The sequence below is a fragment of the Varroa jacobsoni genome, unplaced genomic scaffold (assembly GCF_002532875.2).
Source record: "Varroa jacobsoni isolate VJ856 unplaced genomic scaffold, vjacob_1.0 scaffold_1470, whole genome shotgun sequence".
Lineage (NCBI taxonomy): Eukaryota > Metazoa > Arthropoda > Arachnida > Mesostigmata > Varroidae > Varroa > Varroa jacobsoni.
In genome coordinates, this window is record NW_019214372.1 from 38952 (window position 1) to 64987 (window position 26036).

General features: G+C 40.6%; 1 protein-coding gene across 2 annotated transcripts in view; it reads left to right on the forward strand.

The window, feature by feature from the left end:
• Positions 1-25679, forward strand: part of LOC111270408 (atrial natriuretic peptide-converting enzyme) — a 52361-nt gene extending 26682 nt beyond the window's left edge. The window contains exons 2-9 of one of the 2 annotated variants that reach the window (XM_022850615.2): positions 5364-5676; positions 15126-15265; positions 16088-16187; positions 21043-21165; positions 21602-21712; positions 22001-22117; positions 22804-22926; positions 23162-25679. In XM_022850615.2, coding sequence (XP_022706350.1) covers positions 5370-5676; positions 15126-15265; positions 16088-16187; positions 21043-21165; positions 21602-21712; positions 22001-22117; positions 22804-22926; positions 23162-23331 — 1191 coding nt within the window. In that variant the 5' untranslated portion in view covers positions 5364-5369 and the 3' untranslated portion in view covers positions 23332-25679. The remainder of the gene's footprint in view (positions 1-5363; positions 5677-15125; positions 15266-16087; positions 16188-21042; positions 21166-21601; positions 21713-22000; positions 22118-22803; positions 22927-23161) is intronic. The other variant, XM_022850616.2, reaches the window with a different exon arrangement.
• The last annotated feature ends 357 nt before the right edge of the window (positions 25680-26036 follow it).

Sequence of the window (26036 nt, forward strand, 5' to 3'; positions counted from 1 at the left end):
CTTAATATAATTCAACTTCGATATGTACAAATGTACGTACACATTAAAAACTGTACAAAACATGAAACGGTGGGAACAGGTCGAAAAAGATAATTTACCCCAGGTCGCCAGGATATCCAAGCCATAAGCAAGATATTTATTGCTTATCCAACTATGAAATAGTATACTACGTAAGATGTAGCACAGTCTCCATATATTTACTGTGTTTAGAAAGGGCGGTCAAGACCGTGGTAGCAACGGTAGCTGGTGGTTAGGGCTGACAAAGGTAAGATAGATATTTCTTCCATCTAGCATCATTTACGCTTGCGATAAGTCGGCGCTAAGGTGACAGGAGAACGTAATGATGCTTCCGTGATCTATTCATGGAGAGGAATACCAGGTATCGAGCGCCACTGTGCTTTCCTGGTTTCATCTGCTAACAGCATCAGCTAAAGGTAGCATTATGAATATTAATGTAGGCTAATTCGTCGTCCCTGAAAACTTCTAGTAGACATCGATGGGCGGTAAAGGTGGCACGAGGATTTGGCCAGGAGGACCCAGAAGAATGTGGAGATAACCATTTGCTTTTGGCAAATTAGCAACGCTTGTCGGTGTCTCTGTGTATTGTAGAAGATACAGAGATCAGTAACGCTGCAAAGTAGGGTCGCAAGGAGCAGTTAGAAATATTCAGTCAAAGATGCCAACAAATGGACGACTATTTCGTTAGGTCCGATTGAAACGAATGGTACGCCGTTTGTCGTCGCGTTTCTATTTTGCTCACACAAAGGAAAATACGTTTCGGAGAATTTATACATTTGCTTGTCTTTCCCAGTTTATTTTACCTATATTTTTGCAATTTGTTCCAGATTGAGGTTTTGTCATTATGAAATTACCAACAGTAAAAAGGAAACAAATCCTGTTTTCTATAATTATAAAAATGCACTTTGTACAGCCACGTTGTTTTTCCTCTATATCGAACGTTCATAGCAAAGAGTCTATATATCATTACCGTGCGTCAAGATAGCCCGACTGATTGTACCGTAATACTGCTTTGATGATTTGTCTTTACTGTATTAGAGTCAGCCATGGGCGCTTGCTAATGCGTGCGTTTGAAAACTAGGTTTACATTAGGTCTTCTGAAGCGGCAGTCGCGTTTTTTTGAGTAGGGGGTATATTTCATAGCATTCATAGCGTCAATCTGATTGGACTGGTACACAAGACGTGCATTGCTTTTTCCTGTGTGCTTGTTCATCTAGCTGCCTGTTTATTCCCGCTAATTATATACAATCCCAGATAAGTCGTCGTGCTGGTTGTTAACATGGGGTCGTTCCAGAGCGTGTAGAATGTAGAACGCCTCTTTGATGTGAGTAAATAAAAATTTGAAAATAAATTCCGTTTATATGCCAGCTAAATATTGAATCAAACACCTAACTTGCGACTAACTTTTTCGTTAAGTTACAGGGCAATGATGAGACAAAAAGCTATTAGCATCCTCTAGCGTTCTATTTCGTTTCTAAAGTTGTAAACGGTAGTAGAATATGTTCGGTCGATAGCCAGACGATGAAAAGGTTGCTTCAAAAGATTATAAGCGCATTTGTTTTTTAATAGCATGCAACATTCTGCTCAAATAAAACTATTAAAGTGCGTCAAAGAAAGATTTGTCATAATTTTAATCACTATTACGTTATTTGAGAAGCGTTCTTCGGAATTACATTCTACTATACGTAAGCTGATCGAAATTAAAAGCGAAAAAAGCAGAAAAAAGATAGAAAATAACTAAGTGTAAACGCAAGTGAGAGAGAGAGAGAGAGAGAGAGAGACAAGAATGAGTACAGAAACAAAAAGCAAGGCTCGGTTGATTTCGCATAGCAGTAGAGTTTACGTCGTGTTTTGTATTGTATAAAGACATCCTTCAGGGCGTCCGCCGCAAAGAAAACGCCGGAAGTATGCTCAGTCGCCATTAATCTTATGCGAAAAGGTGTAAACTGTCGCCTCAATAAGACAGGCAGAAAATGCGTTATGTTTAGATTGGTTGTAAGCTTAAAAATACAAGCCGCTGCAGAACTGAAACTGAATTCAAACCGGGGCCTACATTTCCTCTATTTTTTTTTTTCGATAGTAAATCCTTTGAAGTCGGCCTGTCTGATACTAATAATCGCCGTTGACATCTTTTTGCCAGTCTTTCGCATTTTTAATGGAGTAATAATCACGGCTAGCGTCCTGATGATCGCAAAAATACTTGTTCAGCTCATAATCGTAGTCGTGGAAGAAGTGTTAGAATTATCAAATACGCCACATAGTAACATGCAATTAATAGCTAGAAGAAAAACAGTTGACATTTTTTTATACTCTGTGTGTGATGCAGCGGTTGTACCTAATACAACTATCAGCAGTCGTGAAAACTCTGACATTTTTGATGTTTTAAACGGTCTTTGGCTGCAAGTAGGAACATGGCCTCGAGGTCTTGATTCGACACCAGAGGTATGGTCAAGTTGATTATAACTCTGCAATGCCTAGGGTCGGTTGCGTACGTTCCGTTCGGTTACAGACTACGAAAGGTTGTATCTGATCGATTCCGTTCCCTCGATCCAAGCCGAGCATCAAAGTGGCCCGCAAAGCTTAGTAGCCATTTTTTTTTGTATCCGATTTTCGTCGCTCTACGTTTTGCCCAATCCTTACTTGCTTTTGCTGTTTGTTAGCTCGATCGTATTTCCGTTTTGGTGCCCAAGTAGTGGATGGACGGACCCAGAGTCCAAAAACCGATCAGGTTTGTCTACAAGGGACAGCGGCTTACAAAAATAGTCAACGCAAAATGTTACTGTATTAAGCGATTTTCCAGTCGCAACGGCGCGCTAGGGTTCTTCGTTCCGTTCTGCCTGTACGTGTGAGTGAGCCTGCGTCCGCCTCTAATTTTATTGCGCTGAAAAGCGAATGGCCACAGTCATCGCGACGAACAGCAGTCAGTCATACCGGCGCATCATATCATTCTCTCTCGATTCCTCGATTGTGGGGCCGGCCGCTGCAAACAAGCTGTACCAGACGTGTTAGGGATTCTTTGTTGGCATTTTGGTGAACTGCAATGGGACTGCGGGAGAGTAACTTCAGGCAACGCGATAGAGATACCCCAGCAGAGTCGACGATTAGGGGCGAAGATGTTGATGGCGGCATGTTTCTTCGCGTCTGTCGCTTCTTTCTTTTTGAGTAATCCTCATTATAACGAAAGAACGAGACTGTACCACTTGCTAACCGGTAAGGATTAAGAGCTTTCTCTGCTTTACTGCACGTCGTCACTCTCGTTCTCGTATTCGTACTGCTTTTGCCAAAGCTGGCGGGAGAGAAAAGTGTAGCGGTACGCTGTAGTACAAAAGAAGCGTTATAATGTCGTGTTGCTCCGCACAGCCTCTATGTACCTGCCTCACAGATAGATATACGGGGGTATGTAGGATAGTGTGCGAAAGACATTTTCTCTTCTAATATCCAGGGTACACTAGTCCTCGTTCGCAGCGGAAACTTCACGCATGTAGCACCATAATTGTTGCATAGCGACTTGGACCGGTGTGGGGTCTTGTATATTCAATGGTAACGTCCTACAGGAATCTGTACTAACAAACAGTACAAAACATAAAACTTTAAGCTCAAAATATATTCCAAACGAAGTACGATAGCTATAGCTGTTCCTTCAGCAACAACAGCCTCGATAATGATCAACCAAATGAATAAATCAACTCGTTCTGCGTCGCACACGATACGACGTAGATACATTGAATTATTAGCAAATAAACAACTAGACGGACCGCCAGGCAGTAACATGCACATTTAGGGAACGCCTAGACGGAAATAAGAAGAGTACCAGTCTGTTTACTACATTGACTATCACAGCAGCAGCAGCAGCAGCAGTAGCAGCGGCTAGAGACCGTGCCAGGAGCCATAACAATCAATAAATGACCAAAATATATTGTTCCTGGTGTAAATGTTGAAACGAAATTCTTCTACTGACTATTAGGATTATCATTGTGGGATCATTTGTTTACACAGGTTGTTTGACTAATTGTTCTATGAACGCCTGCGTCACTATTATTAGTACGATTAATATGATTGTTATGTAAATCGGTCTGCTAATAGCTGGTAATTCTTAGCTTGTTTTTGTTCCTCCCCTCTGCAGCGTAACGATCAGCAATATCGATATTGCGTGTGGCATGGAGCAAAGCAGACATCACACACGGCGACAAAGCTGCAAAAAACACATACACTGACCTCTTAAACTCAAAGCAAGCAAACGCCGCAGCAGGGTCCGTTGGCAAAATGAAGGTGAAATGCCATAGTGAGACGGTCGTTCGCCAGTGATCTGTCAGGCTCCCTCTTAGCAAACACCGCGCGTACGTACGTACGTACGTACATACATACATACAGATACGCATACTGCCCTCCATATGTGCTAGATGTTCGACCTGACGTTTTGCCAACATTCTTCGGATGGGACTGTATTTGCGGCGAGGTTTCATCTCACCTAGAGCTGATTATTGAGGTTAGATTGTGAGATGGTTAGCGTTGTATCATGGTCAACTATTACGCTACGACGTGACTAAGTGGAAGCTCACTTGAAGCTTGGTAAAATTCGTAGGATAAGTTCATGAGCACCTAAAGGCCCAATAAGATAAAATAAATAGTAAGAAACGAGTCTATTTAATAAATAAATTCGCATAAATTATAATAACAACAGGAATAAACTGCCTTTAACGATAAAGTATTTTCATTAGTGAGAAGGGCCATGCTAGTGATTTTCTTTATTATTGTCTATAAGAAATTTGGCATTCAGAAATTGAAAAATAGATTGTTACGCAAAACAAAGTACAAGCATTCTTTAGACCAGTGAACCTGACTTACCAAGCGTTGTTTATAATCCTCGGTGGTTGTTGGCTTGGAGGAAATTCTAATGCAAAATGTTTGAATCTTCGCGGGCACGTTGAGGGCGACAAATGTACTAAGGTCGTCTTAATTCAAGTTAAAATTTTAATCAATCTGTATCAAAAAAACTGAAGGCTAAACACTTCGAATATTACCTACAGTCTAGATAGTCGTCGATTAATGAAGTTGGCTTGCAAGAGCGGTCGTCATTAATACGAGAAATCAAAACGTTTTGCCATCGCGCATCGAATCTGCCTACACGCTCTACCTCGGGGGTGGATGTCCACAGGCACTGTCGGGTAAAATAAACAAGATGTTTAGTATCGGATTCACCGAGTTGATAAGTCTCGTTAGTACTACTCTGTAACAGGTGCCGCTAACAGAATCGGTAGTTAGATGAAGAGTGGTACAATGGCAGTAATGCACGCAAGCAAGTTCTGCTAAGCTAATGTTACTGTCCTGTTTGTTGTTGTTTGCAGGCCGAAATGGCTCGACCTACACCCCTACAACAGCTTCTGTCGCTTTCGCTGTTATGGCTTCTTTCGTGCCTCTCAAGCTGGCTGCCAAGCTTGAATGGTCAATTCTTGCTTGGTACGTTTACGCATCCTGAGAGTTACACACCACAAAGACGGATTCCGCTTTTTCCCGGCCAACTGACATCGGTTCAATCCAAGATCTATAGGTCACTCCACAGCGGTGCTGGATGGCGCACTCCCAATAGCCATTTCCCGCCAGCAGGCGTCCTGAGTCATCGAATGGGGATTTTCGATGAAATTCGTAATACTAAAAAAGGTTCGTTGACTTCACATCTGATAACTTTCAAGTTCAAGGGTTTATTGTATCGTACACCGGCACGACAACTCGACTCGGCATCTAGCATACAGTGTGCAAAGGTGCTCAAGCTTTTATTCACAGACCAGGCATTTTTTTAATAGTCAAATTAAAATGAATTCTGATCGCTCTGCCCTACATTACATAGAGCATTATATTACGTGCCGTGGATTAGTTCCTTGTTTCTTTTGTCATAATTGTGGGAACATGTGGGTCTCGATTTTTCCACAAGTCTTCGCCCATTAATTCATTAATTTCTAGTATAACACTGCTATCTAGAGCTCGCGACGTCCACAGAAGTTAATACTTCGTATCTGATACACCGGGACTGGAACAATTGTCTGTAGCATAGCGGAGATCAAGCAAACAGCTATCTGTTTCGCGGTAATAAAGAGCACTATTAGTCGTCAATTGTCTCATGCGACTAAATTGATGAAAATTACGCGGCTTCGCTAACGAGAGCAGTGGTTGCAGCAAGGTAATTCTAGATAATATTTATTATTTATTTTAACGCAACAGGCTCTGCGCGTCACTCATTTATTCGCTGATTTAAAGCTCTTCGGAATCTGTTGGTTCGTTTACACGTTATCGACGGTTTTAGCGAATCCTCTGCCGGTTCCATCGGGGTTCGTCTTCTGCACCCTTTCCGCCATTTCTCCTTTGGGTGTCTGTGTGTAATAATAACGTGCGCTCGCGCTATGTGCAGTCTGGCTCGTCTCGTTAGAAGTCGTTGTCTTCGCTGATTAACTTGAGACGGACGCAGAAACGAAGGAAGACTGTGCAATCACTAGAAATAAATATTCATAATTTATACGATAATTCAAGTCCTGATTGAGATTCTAATGCGAAATTAATTACTGTCTAAAGATCTCCGTACTGCCCCCGGGCTACGAAGATACCCTGGAGCGGCAACTAACGAAGATCCAGGGTATCTTCCGTGCAGCTGTCGCTGCATCAGAGCGAACCACAGTGTCGACTACGACAGTGGTAAAATGCTGGCAGACCCACGCCGTCTTTTATGACGGACGGCCGTGATGTGCAGTGTTTCCGTTACGATGAAACTCATTTGCTGTATATATATATATATATATATATATATTTCTGTTAGCTTCTTTTGCAACGAACGAAACCTGCGGTGAGGACTCAAACATCGGGGTAATGGAGGCCATCGAAAGGTAATCCCAAGAGACAGAGACGGCTTACCTTCTTTTTAACACGCTGTTTCTTTATTGATGTGATATTATATCTACCTCTCTGTGCTGTGACTGGAACAAGCTATTAGCGGCTCTGCTAGACGAGGTGTATCGCTTACCTTGCTGCCATCACTCTTTAACTAGCGCAAAATAAATACAGACTAAATTAGACACGCTAACAGGCTGCCGATACGGTTAAGGAAACGGGGCACAATTTGTCAGCGATAAAGAACCAGGGACAAAAACAACAATTTTAATTCTAGGGGAAAAGATTAGATCAGCTATTTTTCATGCGTACTAAAGTGCCTTTTCTCAAATTATAGACAGCAAAGACATTTCTCTTAAGTGCGCGCAGTTTCCTGAGCATAAACACTTACTATAAACTACGACTATTTCTAGGAGCTTCCCAAGAAGGCTACATTTCCAATAACACGATTTCGTTATAGCTGCTTGTCACTTCTAGCAGCCTTTCCGTACTCCCTGTAGATTTGATCACATCCTGAATTCAGTCATTGAGTGGTTCAACTGACAGAGTCATCAGTCATAACAGGCACCTGTACTAGCACTATGAGAAATTGCAAACAGAAACGAAGGCAGGCACGCTACGAAGATTACGAATGAAAAAAGAAAAATAAAAGACCAAGAAAAAATATCCGAATCAAGACATCTTTCAAGATCGAGAACGAATATCGTATGAAGTAACATCATTTGCATTAGCCGCTCTTAAAGGACGGTGGAATCATGCTGAAGGCTCAAACGACTGTTTATCACGTTAGAGGTACGAGTAAAGGTCGAATTTTCTTCCCTGAGCGACCTTTACCGCAGGCTTAAGCACAAAATCAAAGCGAAGACATCAGCACATACAAGGAAACTACCCATTGATCGTGGATTATGTTTGGTAAACTAGGTGAACCTTTCCCCAGCTAGATCGCAACAAAAACACTGGAGGTATTAAACAATTGCGATGACAGTACAGGCGATAACAGACCATAAAAATTCATTAGCTAATCTAGTGACGTTCCATTTGAGCACATAATAAACAACATAATAGCAGCAAAAGTATCCGCGATCGAATAATATCACGATTTTTCAATCAAGGCCGGTGATTCATGCAATAGAAATAATCGGCGCTCGGGGCCCGAAAGGTGGGTTCGAAAAGACCGCAGCAACGAAAGCCGCAATGACTCACGTACGTAATTATCTGAAGTCAGTGAATACGAGTCGCTGTGCATATTATAGGCATGCATATTAATGTTCTATCTGTGTTAGATAAACTTGTTCAAGGCTTAAAGTATAAGCAGTAGCTGTTTAGGGACCATCGTTATTTAGCAATATGTTTATCTTAAGGATTTAAGAACTGCTTTTCCATCGAGCTTCGATATCGGCTTTTATCTTGAAGAGGGCGTAAAGCTGTAGCGACAACAACAGGCTATAAAGGTCAATAGCTCTCCCAAATTCTACTAAAGTGAAGCTTGATTTGGACTTAAGGTCAATTTCGTGTGCTATCGGAAATTTTAGAATATTTCTGACTTCATCAATCGAGTAACAGGAAAATTTGGGCGGATTTTTCAGTAAAAAGAAGAAAAATATTGGCTTAGTAACCCTCCCATACTGAAAGCGACTGATGCATGATGGAAAGTTGATTTATCTGGAAAGGCAATGATTAAGTCATTCTTTCTGATTCGACATCTTGGCACTGGACTTCATTCTTGGATTACATTGACAGTCTGGCACAGATATCTTGGCCGACACCGTATGAGCACACATTAGTATAACTAGACGTTTTTTTCTCTCAAATGTTTGTAATAGAAGGCAGATAGTTGACTAATATTTGCAGCTCTAGAAATCAAAATGCTGGCTAAATGAAGTTTTTTTTTTAATTCTTCAATATTTTTTTGTATTTGCTCTTTGTGCGCTGTGCGTCTCTGGGCCATCCGGCGCGATATATCATTGCTATGATGTGCATACGTATAGCAAATAAGGTGTCGTTCATTTGACAAGTGTTTTATCCATTCAACGCTTTGCCAACGCGTATATGATAAAAGATAATGTATGATAACTATTATCTAAATTTGTATAAATATAAAATTTAAAAAAAAACTGCCAAAAAGCGATAAACCATCCACTGCATCGAGGTATATACGAGCCTGATCTCCTGCGCACGTGTGCTTTACCGTCCGTTGCCTGCCGGTCGCTCACCGACTGGTTGATCGGTACCGTGCGACTATAGCTTCAATATAGGATCGCTGCGGTCGAATTTTACTAGCTCGGTTTTTGTTCGTCGCCCGAAGTAAAGGGTGAGGCCGCAACTGAAGTCGATCGTGAAGTGATGGTGATTCTGCCTATTCTCCTTCTAATGTTGACGTTGTTTCTGTTGCTGCTGTCAAAGAGAGACGCTCCCCCAACCCGAACGATTGGCTTCGAGGTCGGGTACGAGATTGGTGTCGTTGCCGCCTTGTGCCGCAGTGCGACCAACATATTTTCGGTGGACCATTCATGGTGATGGTAGCTATAGCTAGCGACGTGGCCGTGTGTAGATGTATGAGTGTCTCTTCGCCGACGCGTTGCATTTATACATGTACCATATCTCCACATTTGTACTGCGTGCATGAGTCTATTTACAATATCTTTTCTTTATATTTGCTCGGGTCGCTGGTTAATGTTTTGCTGGTACATTAACCTGTAATTTAAATTGTTGTTCTAATGATAGACGCACACATACCGCCTAAGGTTAAATAAGTATTTTGAGTTTAACGTACCGTACTGCTAGCGTCTAACCAACAACTAGGAACAGTATCATCGATAGCACTATTCTGATAGTATTAACGCAGGCAGCGGTCAGAACTTGTTGGTCCTTGAGAGTTCGCTTCTACCACGATGAGGTTACCACTTGATTGCACTAGAAGAAAATGTTACCTCAGCTGGATGTTTCCTAGCAACGCAAGACGCTACAGCCGCAGGGCTCGTCGTAGCCATCTTGAATCGGTTAAGTACGAAGGACCGATCCCCGCGGAGCGACGTCTTCGCAAGAGATCACTTAATCCTGAGGAAGCTGTAGAAGCTTCGTGTTTTTTTATTTCGTCATAGCCATTTTACCATTGTCCGAAAGGGATTTCACGTTGTGCATCTTTGTCGCCGTATTTGAGCGAATCGAGCGATGCTGTTCTGTTTTTTCCTTTTTCGCTGGATTTTTGTGGGTTAGCGTCCAATGCCAAAACGTTCATCGGAGGCCGGATTTCAAGTGGGCCATACCATAGGATCGTAGCGGGCAAGAATCGACTCGATATTAGTGAGTATCGTATCGGTAACGAATATCGTCTCGGCAGCCCTGTTTCTGCATTGACTAGCTTCTAGCGGACCTGTAAAGGGCACTTGAACATGGCAATACACTGCATTGGCGGTGTTTGTCATTGTATATCAGCAGCTTCATTTCTGATTTTTTGCATTTCCATTTGTCCAGCCATGCCACAAATCACTAATGGACAAAAGAAAAACAGGAAAGATTGTTTAAAAGGCCATCAATTAATTAAAGGTTAATTACGAGATTAATTAATTAATTTACGTTATACTTTTTTGTTTTTTTTCTGCTAATAGCCGATGATGGAAGAACTGTAAGAACGCGGTGATTTTTCAAATGATTCAGTAAAGAATTAAGGCCATTTCAGGACGGTCTTAATGTACCTTAAGATTTATAACTGTCTGTTAAAGATCAAGCAGCGCAAGCAAATTACTGATTTTTTTTCAAATGCGCCTGTTTTTAAATTATTATTTAATGTCCTTCCTTGTTTTTAGGACACATTAGCTGGCCTGAGAAATGTTTAACTGTCTACGATTTTCTCATATCAAGTTAACCTTTGGAGTTAATAACGTAATAACGCCGGGGATCTGGTCATGTCGACTTTAAAAGGCTCTTTATTACGCCTGCGGCCAATGGTTCCCGTGATATTAACAAAACAAATGCACTTAAATACTTCCTCAGTTAACCATCGTATTCTAAAATGTCCATTTAAAAGAACATACTTATTAAATAAATTGATTGACAAAAGAGAGAAGATAAAATCGAAAATATGAACGTTCTATTTAACCACTTTTATCTCGCCGCTCATCCAGGGTGGTTTGCAATCTTTCCATCAATTTAGTTGTTCACAGCGGTTTTGATAGGAACAAGAGTCGTGAGTCAGTCAATAGGATAATTCGTTTTTAGCTGTCTTTTAATCGTTTTTGAAAAGGACACGTTTTACAACACACGTCACAACAAGACGTCATATAAATCCCTGCGCCTTTATATTAGTGTTTAGCCTGTTTATTCAAATCAAAATTTTATCGAAGAAAGGTAACAGGATCTTCGATAGAATCGTTAATATACAAAAGGGTCACTTGAAGTAAAGCACACTTTTCAAATGTTTTAGGCCATTAACTGCAAACAGTGTTACTCCCAGTAGATACAGTACGGAAAAACAACGCTGCTTTTCAAGGCCCCTAGGGGTCTTGAATAGCAGCGTTGCATCTACGTTAGGCTACACTATCATGTAAGCAAGAGGCCGAATACAACGACAGGCCGAAGGAGCCGCGAACAGGTCAAATGCACGAGAGGTCGGACGCTCATAAATGAATGCCATGTTTGCATCGTACGTACTACATGATGCATTTCATCAAGTATTTTTATTTTATAGCATTTTTTCGGTAACTCCTTTGTTACAACAACCACCTAAATGTACTTGATTGGTCATATACGGACACGGACGCCACTCAATACTTTTCGCCAACGAAATGAGCTTTCCTATCGTGTATGAGTCTGCCTTCCTTAGAGATATTTTTGTATTAAATATTTATTATGAATATTCAAAGACTACACTATAGGTAGTTCATTTGCCATCGTGTCATTAGAATGTGTTTGATGCACAGAATCAACCTGCTGATACGAGAAAGCATATCCGTAAAAAAAATTTAGATAATTTTGCTGACTAGACATTTAGTTCGCTAGAAGAATATTTAAATTAGCTCCAATTGTCGCATTATTCTACGCTTTATGTGAACATAACGTACTTTATTTTAGTATTAGAATTAATCTACCGAATCACTGTGTTACCGAATGTATATAGATCTGATACTATTCAAAAAATGGCGCGCATTTTAAATAACGACGGTTACTGTAATTAATTTTCGCCGCTTCAACCCCCATCGACAACACATACTGCATAATTTGAATGGATAAAAAAGTTATTTCTTATCTGTAGTTTATTCAAGAACATAGTTTGATTTATGGATTGAAATTAAATTAGATCTAGGGCGCTGAATGCTAAACAAGCTCAGGAGTTCTGAATCAGTTGATGCGCGGTCGCAAATACGTTAGCTTGCAATGAAATTTCCAGCGGCCTTTTAGTTTACCCGCTAGAGTTAACATCATACGATTCACCTTTAATTAAGAGTGTGCTTGCTTCCATGATCCTATATATGTAGGAGAGAAATAATGCAAGACGATTAGGACCGACCTGATCTATTGGTATTTTGCTCTGCCTGATACGACCCGCTCGATTGGCAGTATATCGCGACTAACTGGTAGCATATGTATGTCAATGTTTGCTTCATTAAACATACGAAACAATATATACAGAGAATAATTTCAACAACATTGTTCAAAACGCGTCATCGTGACAAAGGAAACGTTCAGTGTGGAAGGCAAAAGTATTAAAGAACGGTACCAATGTCAGTTTTTTTTTAGTCTACGAACAGTAATTCACGTACTACGATCGAATACGTCTAACTTGAACTGCCATTGCGTTTTTCAATCGAAAATAGGGTCTCTTGCTATACGAGAGTCGATGGCGTGGGTAGGTAGGCTTTTATCGTGTTCTGATCTAATGCAATGGTTCGTTCGTCGTCTGCCTATTACTTCCACCGCTAATACTAGTGTCTAAATTTCACACACTGCATCGGCGCCGCAATTCATCGTTGGCGCGCACTATGGCTAGCAGCAATTTTCGAACGCTTTAGATCCTTCCGTTTCGCACTCCTGTTCGTTCTGCGTACATGCACGCACCTGCGAGTATGTTAGTGTTCGTGTGCACGAGCACTGGAACAGCAAACGACATCGGAAGCGATTAAATACACGCCAGCATTGTTGAAATCCGCTATCTCGCCTATGCTACACTGGTCGTGAGTAGTAGCATCCGTCCGTAGAGGTAGCCAGTAAGTGGCTTACCGTGAAGCGAATGGTAATAAAATCGGTCGATTCTTGATTACTTTAAGAAACTGCTTGTTACCGTAACAGGCAGCTAATTCACAGTGGACAGCCTAAAATGTATGGCATCATTCAAAAAACGCGATTATAGTTGCAGAAGACAGATGCTGCTGACCGACTCTCTGGGAGAGAGTCGAACTTCGGGCGCGTGCTACACATTATCTTATACATATACAGAATGCTACAAAACCAGAGATGGAAATAGAGAAAACGAAGGAGAGGGAGATTAGCAGCTGGTTAGTAAAAAAGAAATTTGTCACACAAAAGCACAATCTTCTACATAACATTGGAGACATATTACTTTTTGAAGACATTATTATTATTATCATCAGAGACTTCCTTTGGCCGCCAGTATCGCAATCTAACAAGGGTTCAATTGTGGCTGGCATCATAGACAATACGGTGAACATGATCTGATTCTGATTGCATGTAATTACATATTGGATGACATAATAGTTGAAAGGGACTAGCTCGTGACGCTGTACGTAAGTAAATTATGGCTAGGCGAAAACGATCGCACAGGCATCAATGACGACGACAACAACAACATCGATACTAGGACGCTGTCTCTTTTGTCTGAGGAGTCGGATAGAAACGGCAGATAGTGCTCGATGTAACCCATTTTGTCTTTATGGCTCAGCTCTCGATATCGTTTTTAATATGGGATATGGACCCAAGTGCTAGGAACGTAATGATTAACGAAAGAAAACTTGATCCTCGTTATTGCCCTACATACCAGTTTTGCCTCCACTAAACTTATTCAATGTCTGTGTCACATGGGATGGACTTGGCCTATCATATCGAGTATGCTGTACCCCAAACGGCATAATCGTGTAGAATACTGCTATGCATATATTAAGAAGGATCGATGCTTTTTTTTTATTGAAGCGTTTTATTTACAATTCTATAATGTTCTCTGCTTTGCAGCCTTTTAGCAGGAGCTCTTTTTGCAACATCGTTCAGATAGAAAAAAATGCACGTATAGGCGGCCAATGTCCGTATTGCTACAGGTTAGCATGCCTATATGTTATGCGCTCAGACGTGCTATAATAGTTTAATAACCGTCCCAATTACGGAACAACACCGGCGATCGAAAGACATAAAAAGACATAGCAAAAGGGTTATGAATACATAAGCGTCAATAGGGAACAAGATCAAACGGTTTGGTCGTAAAATAGCAGACATAAAAATCCGCAGAGGAACATTATCAAAGCGAGCCTACTCGATTTCATTAGCAGAACGGTATTCACTAGTGGGCCTATTCGTTAATCTGAGATCTTCGTACATTCTCATCGTGGGCTTGATCCGCCTTTTTTTAAAACTTAGTTAACCTATGACTGTGAACGCATGAGATGAGCACATACACAAAATAAATAGGTAAGTGAACTATAAGAAAATGACTAGATGTTTTTCTTTTTGTCTTTGCGCGTCGATATAAGCATGAAACGTAAATTTAATAAAAATCCCGCATGAAAATAAAACCACCAATATGCAATGGGCCTAAATGGGTCTGATGCCGGCTGACCATAGCAGGAGACTCATCGGACGCTGACTATTCTTGCGCAATAGTAGAATACTGCTCCAGAATACAATCGACCTTTGAGCTCTTTCGGTGTCAAGTAAATGTGTCTTTTCGACGTAAATGGAATTCATTATTTGCCAGGAATCACTGGATACTAGCATAATTATTATACTGTTTCATACGGCTGTTGGAGAAACCTCAGTTAAGTTCAATAATAGCAACCTCATCTAGAACCCTAACAAGGACAAATCCTTAATGCTATATTTAAAAAGATGATTCCGAAGACTTGTTTACACAGAAGGGAGGATCAAAAGCCTTAAAAACGTGCTTATTTCGGCGCTATATACTTAAACGAGCAGCGTGAATTAAGTAGGATGTTTACTGTTCTGCCAAAGAAAAAAAATGTGTATTTTATTTATGCCTGTTTTTAAATATTGTTTCTTTTGAATAACAGCTAGTCGCTGCATGAAGCGCTCCTTGTCGCTTTGTCGTGACGTTCTACCGTATAAAGAAACGATGTTTCCTAATCTCGTAGGAGACCAGGATATAGCCGCTATGAACCGGTCTCTTCTGTTCTTCCAATATCTACTCAAGGTGAGACATACAGATAATGACAATGCTACTAATGCATAATAGTGTTATTGACTATGGCCTCAAATGAGTTTCATCAGAGAGATATTCAAAACAAACGTCCGCATAGCTTATACGCTTCTACGTTACCATTAATGAGAGCAACGATAAAATCACAGTTCGGCTTTCCTTAGGTAAGGCGTCCGCTCAGAGTGTCCATACATCGACGAATGACTTTTATACTTAGAAAAAGTTAAGCCAATACTTTGAATTTTACTCGTGAAATTTGCTTGTATCGGCTTAATTTTTCTGCATTCAGCGTACTTCTGAATGTTATTAGTAAAGTTGTAATAGGCCAGGTGAAGTTACCCGTTGGCAACAGAGCGTTCTCATTTAAAAGCAGTCATTTTATTCTAAATGCCTTTAAAAGGTCAATATAGCTTAGTAGCACTATCAGCAGGAGTCAGGCCATAATGTGTAGAAGCTAGAGACTAGAAAAAAGAAGTGGACTCTTGAATTTTGGTTATTGCTACTCTTGTCGTTGTTTTGGAACGTGAGAAACATCGAAGAATGTGGTATTTTTACTGTGTATTTAGATTATACAGGCCGCTTGAGCGTTTGCTCCTCTATAGATCAGGAACGCTGAGTTACTTTCGGCTTTAACTCCCTTATAAATTCCCAGTCCGTTATGCAGATGTTATGTGCGAAAGCTCGTCTGTCATCCATATTTTGTAAGATTGCCGTGCCATGTTTTCTGTAGACAACCGTCATTTTTCTTGTACATATCGATATCGCTAGTTCTATGATTCGGTGGAACCAAACATTAAGTTGCGTTCATTTTTATAGGACAACTGTAATCCTCGTATGAAACAGCTCGTCTGCGCTCTACTCGAGCCACCCTGCCAGCACGGAAAAGTGACGCTGCCTTGCCGGAAATTCTGCAAAGGTATCTTTAGTTGGTTACGTGTTTGTGTCGTGTACGTTTTACATCTGCCAACAACGAAATCCCCAAAAAATAACCTGATTTTTACGTTACTTAGTATTATATCAATCTATAGGTAGACAGATAACTTCTTCAATCCATTATACAAGCGAAAAATCCCATTACATACGCAATTTGGGTGGTTTTCCACTCCAGCTTGCTTGGGCTGTAACACAAAGTGCCTACAAAATATTGCCGCATTACGTATATTTTAAATTGACGATTATTGATGCAGGTTGAATGACTAAAACAAAGGCTTTCAAACATATTCTGATTTTGTTATGAAGGATTAAGCACAAACCCAGTTCAGTATGATACCTTATAGAGCTTCCGTGAACTCTTTTCAAAAAAAGTTCTGTTTTTTTCTGCTGCTAACGACCTTCATGGCCGAGATAAAATATGCCTCCGTAATTAGTTCGGCCTTTTGGAGCCGTGAATAATTTAGGAGAAATTTCAAAAACAATAATGATGCATAACGAAATCCAAGTCGGTGATCAATTGCAGGTGGAAGATAATTTTCGTGTAAGCAGTATATAGTTTATTAAGTATAATGACTCAAAATGGAGTGTTAGATATATCGACTGATATAAACTGTAAAATTTCGTTAGTGAAACGTTATTTTGCGATCAGTTGTTAGTTAAACTGTAAATTTACTGGCTTTAGTTCAATACTCTTATAAGCGTAGCCTATCATCATGCGATCAACGTTGTGACCGATCATTTCTGCCAGCGCAAACGTCAAGGTTTATCGTGGAGCAGTGACAATGATTTCTCTTGCTCCGCCTTGTTTGCCGTCTGCACAAGTCGTCATTGCTGATTTCTCTTGGTTTAAGACAGTTAGCCTATCATGTCCCTGTCATGAAAATATTAACACTTGTTGCTTTTGAGGCCGTATTGTAATGTAAAGCTGTCAAGCAATCGTTGATTTCTATATTTTTTAGGGAAATTATCGCTTAACAGTGAAGGAGGGGTGGAAGAAATTTCGAGGCTAAAAGTGTCATCGCGGATCGAAAATGCTATAGGTTGCGTTGTTGTTGCTATTAAGTCTGGAATTATATCTCGCCCAAAGCAAAATTCGGTGATAGTCTCAGTGCAATTGTTGTCGATTGTGGCAGCGGAGTGTTCCTTCCTTCGTTCAACACTCTTTCAAACAAACGAAGTGTCGGACAATTGCCAGTTGATCGACGACGATCAATCCGTAACCTTTCGAAGGTGAGCACACTTCTGAAAATTGACAGTGACGTAAGCTTATAGCTGGCCAGCTTTGAAAGGAGTCAATTTTCGGGTGTGGCACAATTAAACGTAAAAGATAATTTTTCTAAATATATAGGACTAGAAAGGAACAAAAAGGCCGCCCCGGCCCGTCTCCAGAATGGCGAATGTCAGAAAAGACACATCGCCGACAAGCAACGCGTGGTCACGTGTGGTAGCTTCCTAGACCTTCTACACAAAAGGATTGTACGTACATCATGTAGAATACGCCAGTGCAAAGTATTTTCGACCAACAATTTCAAGCGTCTTCACATCTATAAGTACGATCGGCAGAATTTTTATTTGACTGACACGATTATGCAATATTTATTGAGTAATTCTTAGCGTTTCTAAAAAAACGCCCGATGCGGTACAAAAATTATACCCACATATAGCCTTCGTTGACGCATTATCATTGTACAGTTCTATATGATCATCCTCAGTGTTGCTTTATTACCACCTATCGTTGTAGTAGCCTGCGAACACGTTTTGTTAGTTGTGCATTGTCCAAAACTTTCGTTTTTTGGTCATAATTCATTTTCGTCGTCTTATTGTAATGTTTACTTTATTTTTTATACATTTTTGTCACGTTTAACCGCAAACGCTGTACAGGGCTTTGTTTTATTGGGTCTCCCTTTGTTTCTGTTAGACATTTAGGCAGTGTATCATGCCTCTGTGTATCACCGATATGGAACAACTCGTATCGCTATCTTTAAATGTTATTTTTTTTCTCGTTACTTTTCTATTATATCCGCCATTACATTATATTCTTGCTTGCCTCGAATCTTACATATTGCACCATGGTAGGATGCTGGTTAAAATCAAAGATGATGGCATCGTACCGGTGTTAATGTTTTCTAAGCGACCTCTAACATCAGACACATGTCGCCGTAATTCGACTCGTCCTTTATCGTTAACGTACTATTGTAAAAAATAATCTGGTTCCTGGCATACTAGGACCTACTAATCGAATCGGAGACAGAAATAAACAAGTTCTTGTTCCTCCGGCAATTAACAGAACGGAGATCCGGACACACCTAAGATACTGATCGCCAAGTCGCAGCTAATTGAGGGTTTGACGCACCTCTGTTAAGTAGCTTCATTGCTTCCTTCTCGCTTCTGGTTTGCTATTTAGTCCTTCTTGCGCTTTCACAGTTGTCCGGGCCACCGTCACCATTTGCACGACGGCAGGCCTTTAACTGGGTTTCACCCGATTAGACAATTATTGTTAAACACATAAGCTGCAGGTTATTACACCTATTCGAATGTACATCGGGGAATTAAATCGGTGCTAGCTACTCCTTTACTCCTTTAACTACTTTAATCGGTCTAGGCATTCATGTGGTTACCCACTGTTTGTACGGATTACGTTCGGCATCGCGTATGGCCAAAAATGAGATAATTAGGGCTGATTTGTTCTTCCGCAAGCAACTAAATGATATGTAATGAGCTCGGTATATGGCAAAAAATAGTTTCCTTGTGCTGTTACATACTCATCTATAATTAGTAAAAAAAGAAAAAAAAAAATAGCTGATTTTGTATCGATCCGATTCACTCACGATTCGTACAAAAGCAAAAATAAGCCTGTTTGTAGGCCATGCTTTAGACATCTGAATATCAAATGAACTCTAACAAATCTGTATGTTTCAACACCCATATGACCATAGTATTGTTACATTGCATCGAATTGAACTGGGTCGTCTCTTTGCTGGTTCACTTTATTAATACGTAGGAACTGGACGCTCCGAAATAGCGGCAAACGGCCATACCACGAAGCGACAAGTTTCAAAAATTAATTTTAATGATCGGAGCATCCATTCTATTGGTTCGTTTTCTCGTCTATTGTTCATGTAATCGTCATCGTCGAACCGTGCGCGGTGCGAATGTCCTCTATTTTTTCTTCGTTGCAAGAAAACACATCGTCACTAAAGGCGGCTGCATGAGGTTTCTCCAAAATCCATTTCCGCGAGATTAGGCCAGACTTGTATACCAGGGAGTCTATCCAATTAGCCGCTGCTTTCGCTTGGCTTCTGTTGTCTATCATCGCCTTTTTTTTATCGTGAACTCGCCGAAACTCTTGAGCAAGCAACTATGTCGACGCATCATGGCAGTAACAGGACGCAGTGAAAAAGTGCATCGAATTGATACGTAATCTATTTACTGCCTCTGTCTTCGGCGGCGGACATTGAACGCAGAAACGATTTTTTAGTCCGTTATTTTTCCAGTTTCCCCCAAACCGTCTACTGAAGGGATGCGGCAAAAGGCAAAGAAGCTTGTGTATGTCTACCCTGCATGTCTGAAGTGGATTAACACCTGATCAAGTTAAATAATGAATGTTAGCTATGAAGCCCAGAGATGCTTTTGCTACGAAAACTGTAGTCTCAAAACAAACGCGTACGATGACAACATCAGGGCTGGTAGCGATATCAATGATAGCAATAATACAACTGTCACATTCTACTTAAGTCTAATCACACATCATTTGCTTTCTGTTTTTCCTTCCTTCGTCATGCTATGTGTATTTAAGTTTCAGTAGACAGTGTGTTTATACAGAAAGGAAACGTTCTTAACTTGAATGCTTCTACCGCTAAGTCTGCCACAATAGGTTTATTCCGAGTCATTCGATCACAAGTAAGAAGTGTCGTCACGTGCCTAGTAGTAAAACCCTACTATTTGGGAGGTTACGTTAAAAAAAATGAACTACACGTCCTGTGGCTACACAAAAGTTCAAGTTTGATGCAATAAATCAGACCGAAACATTTCAACCCACAAATGAAAAATGCGCCAGAATTGGATACGGGCAATAAAATACATTGAGTATATAGAATAACCGAACATTGCAAGATTGGAGCATGAATACTGGAGCATTCTTCGGCATTTGTTTCCAAGCGAAGCTAAAATGCTTGCTTTTCAACATTGATTTGGTTTGTAAAAATTTGTGTTGATACTGATATGGAGACGAAAAGAGCAATGATCTTTTTCGTTGATACCTATAGTAGCCGTTCGAAGCATTTACCAATTATTTGTCGAGCCTTCTCTGTTTCCTACTATACGCGCGCGTTACGCATGCCGCATCTTAATCTTTGTCTCACGATCCATGTAAGCCCATTTCCAGCCACCGTCATTTAGGTACATTAATCATGCTCGAAGGTATCACATGGATATATATATATATCCTGTGCTTTTTTATAAGCGACAATTTTGCCAGACACATATATAGATACGTGCGTAAAAACTATTCAGAGGTATAGTGTGCTTTTTGTTTAGCCAACAAGGCTTTTGGGTATAGCAGTCTGTCAACCCTGAATATCCTGACTACCTGTAGCATTAATAGCTTCAGCTTAAAGGACACTGACGGATATTAACAGATACTAGACAATTACGCATTTACATTTTTATACATATTTATTATTATTTTGATAGGAACTATTTTGACCGGTCACGGCATAACGTGGACTGGATCATTATCACTAATAGTCAGTTCGATTAGTGCCTGCGAAAGAGTATGGCTGAACCGTATTCGAACCATTAGAGAAGTATATTATGTTTATTTGTAATTATTATTTCAGTCGCGACGGAGGGTTGCCAAAAATTCATTCCGGCACGCCTGTCAATGTCGAAGGTGTTCGATTGTACCCGCTACCCAGATTCTGAGGACTCAGCTGTTTGTCTTAATCTCGCGAAAAACCCCTGTGCGTATGTACCCTGCCAGCATGCTATCCCATTGGTATTGATTTGTTATCATGAGTATTGTTTTGGTTTCAACAAGTTACGAGCGTGTATGTATATGACGATTCTGCCAGTCAACCTTATTATGCTAGGATAAAAAATTGGTACGACTCATTCCTTAACAGTTGGCAGAAAGAAGTTACTGCCATATTCATAAGCAATTTAAATGATAGCGCCCACTCATGTATCATCACATACATAATTATCTTTCACATGATGAACTGACTGAATCCGTATTCCAAGACAGGGTGCGGGTACCGATGCGTTCCTTTAGGTTAAGATACGTAAGTTTCGAACATATCATTAAAGGCTAAACTTTTTTTATTCATACAATGGGCACACAGCGCAAATGTGTATAGAATGTGCGAATCAATCATATTTCTTGCTGTTACTTTTTAGCTTGTCTGCCAAGCGAGTTTCAATGTCCAGACCAGTCGTGCATCCCCAAGGCATGGAGGTGTGATGGCGTTCGTGACTGTGCCTTCGCCGCCGATGAGGCTAACTGTACATGTTCGTGTCTTGTTACTACAATGTGCTTCTCAAGCATTACATTACCGACTTGCACTCAATAAATTAAGGCATGCTTTTCTAATAGCAGAAACCTTACACATTCTAGCCATCCCAACAAAAATCGACCTCACCCAATGATTACGTCATATGTCGTAAGCAAAGAGCGTCAATAGGGCAACCTTCATCCACATGAAGCGCATATGTTTATATTGAGACCCTGATAGATGGCCGACAAATTTAGCTGTTCACGTGTCTTGTTTTACATGTACATCGTCGCTCTCACTTCAGCATGCAATGACGAGGAGTTCCAGTGCGATTTCCGCTGCATACCGAAAACGTGGCGTTGCGATGGAGAAAAAGACTGTATGGACGGTGCCGACGAACGGGGGTGTCGGCCCCGTCGAGGTAAGAGATGTTCCCGAAAAATCGTATTGCTACCTCGCCCACTGGCGTTGATTTCATACGAACATCATATCTAATGGAATCTCTGGTAACAACCAGAGTTTTTCTACTTATTTCTAGTAGTACAAGTAACGCATTAGCGATCCACAGAACTTATGGATGTAACTAAAAGCGACCTCGAAATAGCTCTTACTAGGTAAATCGTACACTCTTTTCCGGATGCAAGAAGCTTGACGTTTAGTACCACACATGTAGAGTTACTTGGTAAAATGTATCATAGCAATATGCATACACCTAGAAATAGGAACGGCTTGCATTGGCGAGTTTATCGGTTAATTTAGCATTACCAATCCAATGTTTCTGGCATTAATTATTCGCTCTAGATAAAATATCGCGCATTAAGTAAAGGCCCGCAATGAACTGACTAAGAAAATGTGAGTCCGAGCTAATATTATCTCTTTCTGTGAGCTCATTTCTTATGTGTGATAATAACACGAGGTCTCGTAAATGTATGTTAATTGTCATTAAATTAGGTAAATTATGATTAGGTCCTCGATGATTTGGCCCTTTAAGTCATCAGCAGGCGTATTTTTCATTTGTCTGAAACAAGCAAAGACAAGCGGTAACGTTTGAATTTACCCTGCTGTTGCTAGCAAATTACGTTCGGGTTACACCTGGTTCGTTTGCAGAGTGTGGCCCAGATCGTTTCCAGTGCCATGACGGGTCCGGATGTTTCCCGAAACGATGGGTTTGCGACGGAAAGGCTGAATGCAGAGACCGTTCTGATGAACTAGACTGCGATAAGAGGACAGGTGCTCTATGCAAACTTTCTCGGAGTGCATAATCTCCTTACACTTACAAGCGACGCATTATTCGTTAAACGATTAATTGGATTTCATTGTTAGAACGCAAAAATAAGAAAAAAAAAGTAACTCCTATGTAGCGAAGGATATTTACTTTGACGTTTCAACTGAATCCGCAGTCAACTTTAGATGTCGGCTGCAGTTTTCTAGCGATGTATTTCATTTGTTACGGTATTTTTCGCAGAGTGCACTTCTGGAGATTTCCGCTGTTCTAACGGTATCTGTATCCCGCAAGTGTGGCGTTGCGATGGCCAGCATGATTGCAAGGATGCATCGGACGAAGAACGCTGCAGTCCCGCCCAACGACTGGTCAACCTTATCTCCACAAACCACATCCATTTCAAAAAGAAGTAGCAGGTGAAGCTGTCCAATGGAAAATCGCTATCAAGTGTCATATAAGAGGCCAGTAAATGTCGAGAAACGCCAGTGACAATAGCCGTAAATAATGATCATTACCTCCCATCATTGGCATCAGCTCGCCGTCAGAACAAAACCATCATCTTCATGACAGATTCCTTGCAATGCTCCAGATTGGCTCATAAATGGTATCAGGTCTGCTTTCAGATATTGCTCATCGTATTTCATTGACTTTTTGGTAACAGTTGAATCGCATGTGTCTCATTCTAATAATGACATTGAGCTAGCAAACGAGAATGATACATAAATACAGGTACCCGATCAATCAAAATACGTAATAGTTGTAAACGTTTGGGGCTAGCTCGTTAAGATGGTATTGAATTATTGGTATAATTTTGCCCTTTGAAAAAACGCACCAATGCACCTCCATCGTAGCGTATAGTAGAAATATCGCGCCCGTAGAAACGAGAAGGCAGCTATTTCTGACAATACCAAACCATCAACAGTTTAATCTAAATGCCATCGGCCGCTGGCTAGAAATTCGGATAAAGTGGTCCAAATGATTTCCGTGCCGAATCGTTCACAGAATAGTACCGTCAAAAATTAACTTGACTGCGTCTACGGCTGAACTTAGATAAAAGCGTTAGAGAGTTAAGCAACGCACTACAATATAAACACGGCATAGTTCTATTAGAGCGCAGTTTCATTAAATGAAGCCTTAACCAACGTTGTGAGCAAACATCGTAGTCAGAGTAAATGATAGAAAAGATTCCATAGCATTCAGTGGAAATCGACGCCGTTGACGATATCTCAGAACCATATAACTACAATTGCATATATTGCCTATAGCTATTGGATCCCTTTATCAATAGAGGAAAACATTCACAAAATCAGTAAGACGTGACGACTCTTAAATATATAAGGTTTAAACATGAAGCAATGCGATTACTGATAAACGAGGATATGCGGCTAATTTTCAGTGATATAGATCTGAGACAAAGTAGAGAGTCAAGGTTTATAGCTCGACAAAGACCTTCGATGTATTGATGAAGTTGGCTAAGTACCTCCACGAACTGGACTCCGTCGTTAGGTTACAAGCAGAGCTGTTCGACCATTAAATATATATCCATGCTATCCATGTCCTTGACACCGTTACTCATTTGTCAAAACGTATGGACGTTCAAGGTGTGATCGTAGTAAATTATTTATTTCTTGCTTTTTATACACACACAAGAGCACAAAGAAAACTATTTATTCGTCCGACGTCGAGATATGTCCAGGGGTGCATAGGTCGCTGCTGGAATTTTTAGGGAAAGAAAGCTATACTAGTTACGATCGCCGTCATTTTCAACCGCATTGGTCTCCTTCGATGGTAGTCAAATATAAAATTTATAGTGGACTCTGATTTTGGACAAGCAAAACTGTATTGGCCAAGAAGTGAAAAAAGATCAGAACTTCTCCAGACGTATCGCGACGTCAGAATGGTGCCTAACGTACGCTCATTACCTATTTATATCTTCAGTATTAAATTGTGTATCCGAGTGTCCTGCTTACTAAACCGACCGAACGTTCACTGGTTCCGTACGATTTTTGTGAAAGTTGCAATTGAAATAGTTGTCGGTGGCTTCCCATAGATAATAATATAACAAATTTACTGCATTTTCGTCGAAAGTTTCAACTCAATAGCGTCTTATAAACAATTTCATACCTGGACGGAAACAAACATTTTTTGCCATAGGAACAAGACACTGTCTAGTACACCGTGTTAATAATGCCTACTATGGAAATATATGTAGTCCCTACAGTTGTGAAGTACAGTGTCGGCGATCGGCTCATGTGCTGACTTGGGCAAGCTGCTAATTGTTGCCCATAGATATCAAACAAAACTTGAACACAGGGGTACCATGCTACAGAACTCATGACCATGGCGCGGTGTACTCGGAAAGTCAGGTATAGACATTAAGTCCCGAACATGAAGCTGCAAAACGAAATGTACTATCATTATTTCAAGCAAATAGATACGGCCCCGGAAGAGTAGTAGGCCGCCCCGGAAGAGCGGCCGGTGTTTTCGACCGATCACGGCCATCAACCGGCCGCTAAACCAACCGGCAGCGTATTCGGCTGTTGAAGGTATCGCTTGTCCGGTTCTAGGAAAATACTCGAAAAAAATATTTTCACCTGCCTATATGCTCTTACACAGTATAAATAGTAAACGAATTAGATTGTACTTTTGTGCATGTGCGTGTATGTTTGCGTGGTAAAGTTCGATCTGTCTGTTGGGCACACAGCCCGACTTTGTTCTCGTAGCTTATTTAATAAATGTAATGACCTATGTCTCCTTATTATTCAAACATGTTTTTCATAATGATCATTTTAATGATTTAAGATAAAAAACAAATGTGTATTTGATACATATTTATAACTTGCAAGGTACATAAAATAGCTACTATACCTGCTTGTTTCTGTTTTATGACCATTCCCGAGTAGGCAGAACCCTGAATAACTTCAAATCCCATTGAGAAATAGTGCTTTTATTTATTGATTGAGCCTGTAACCCTTTCGACTAAAGGACGATATTCTTTATGTCATGACTAACCGAAGATACGACACGGTCGTCATAAAATGATTAAAGGTTACAGTAATCTCTGGTCCGGCTGGTTGTTAAGCTGGAGACCCAGTGGACCCTTGGTAGTTTTCAGGCA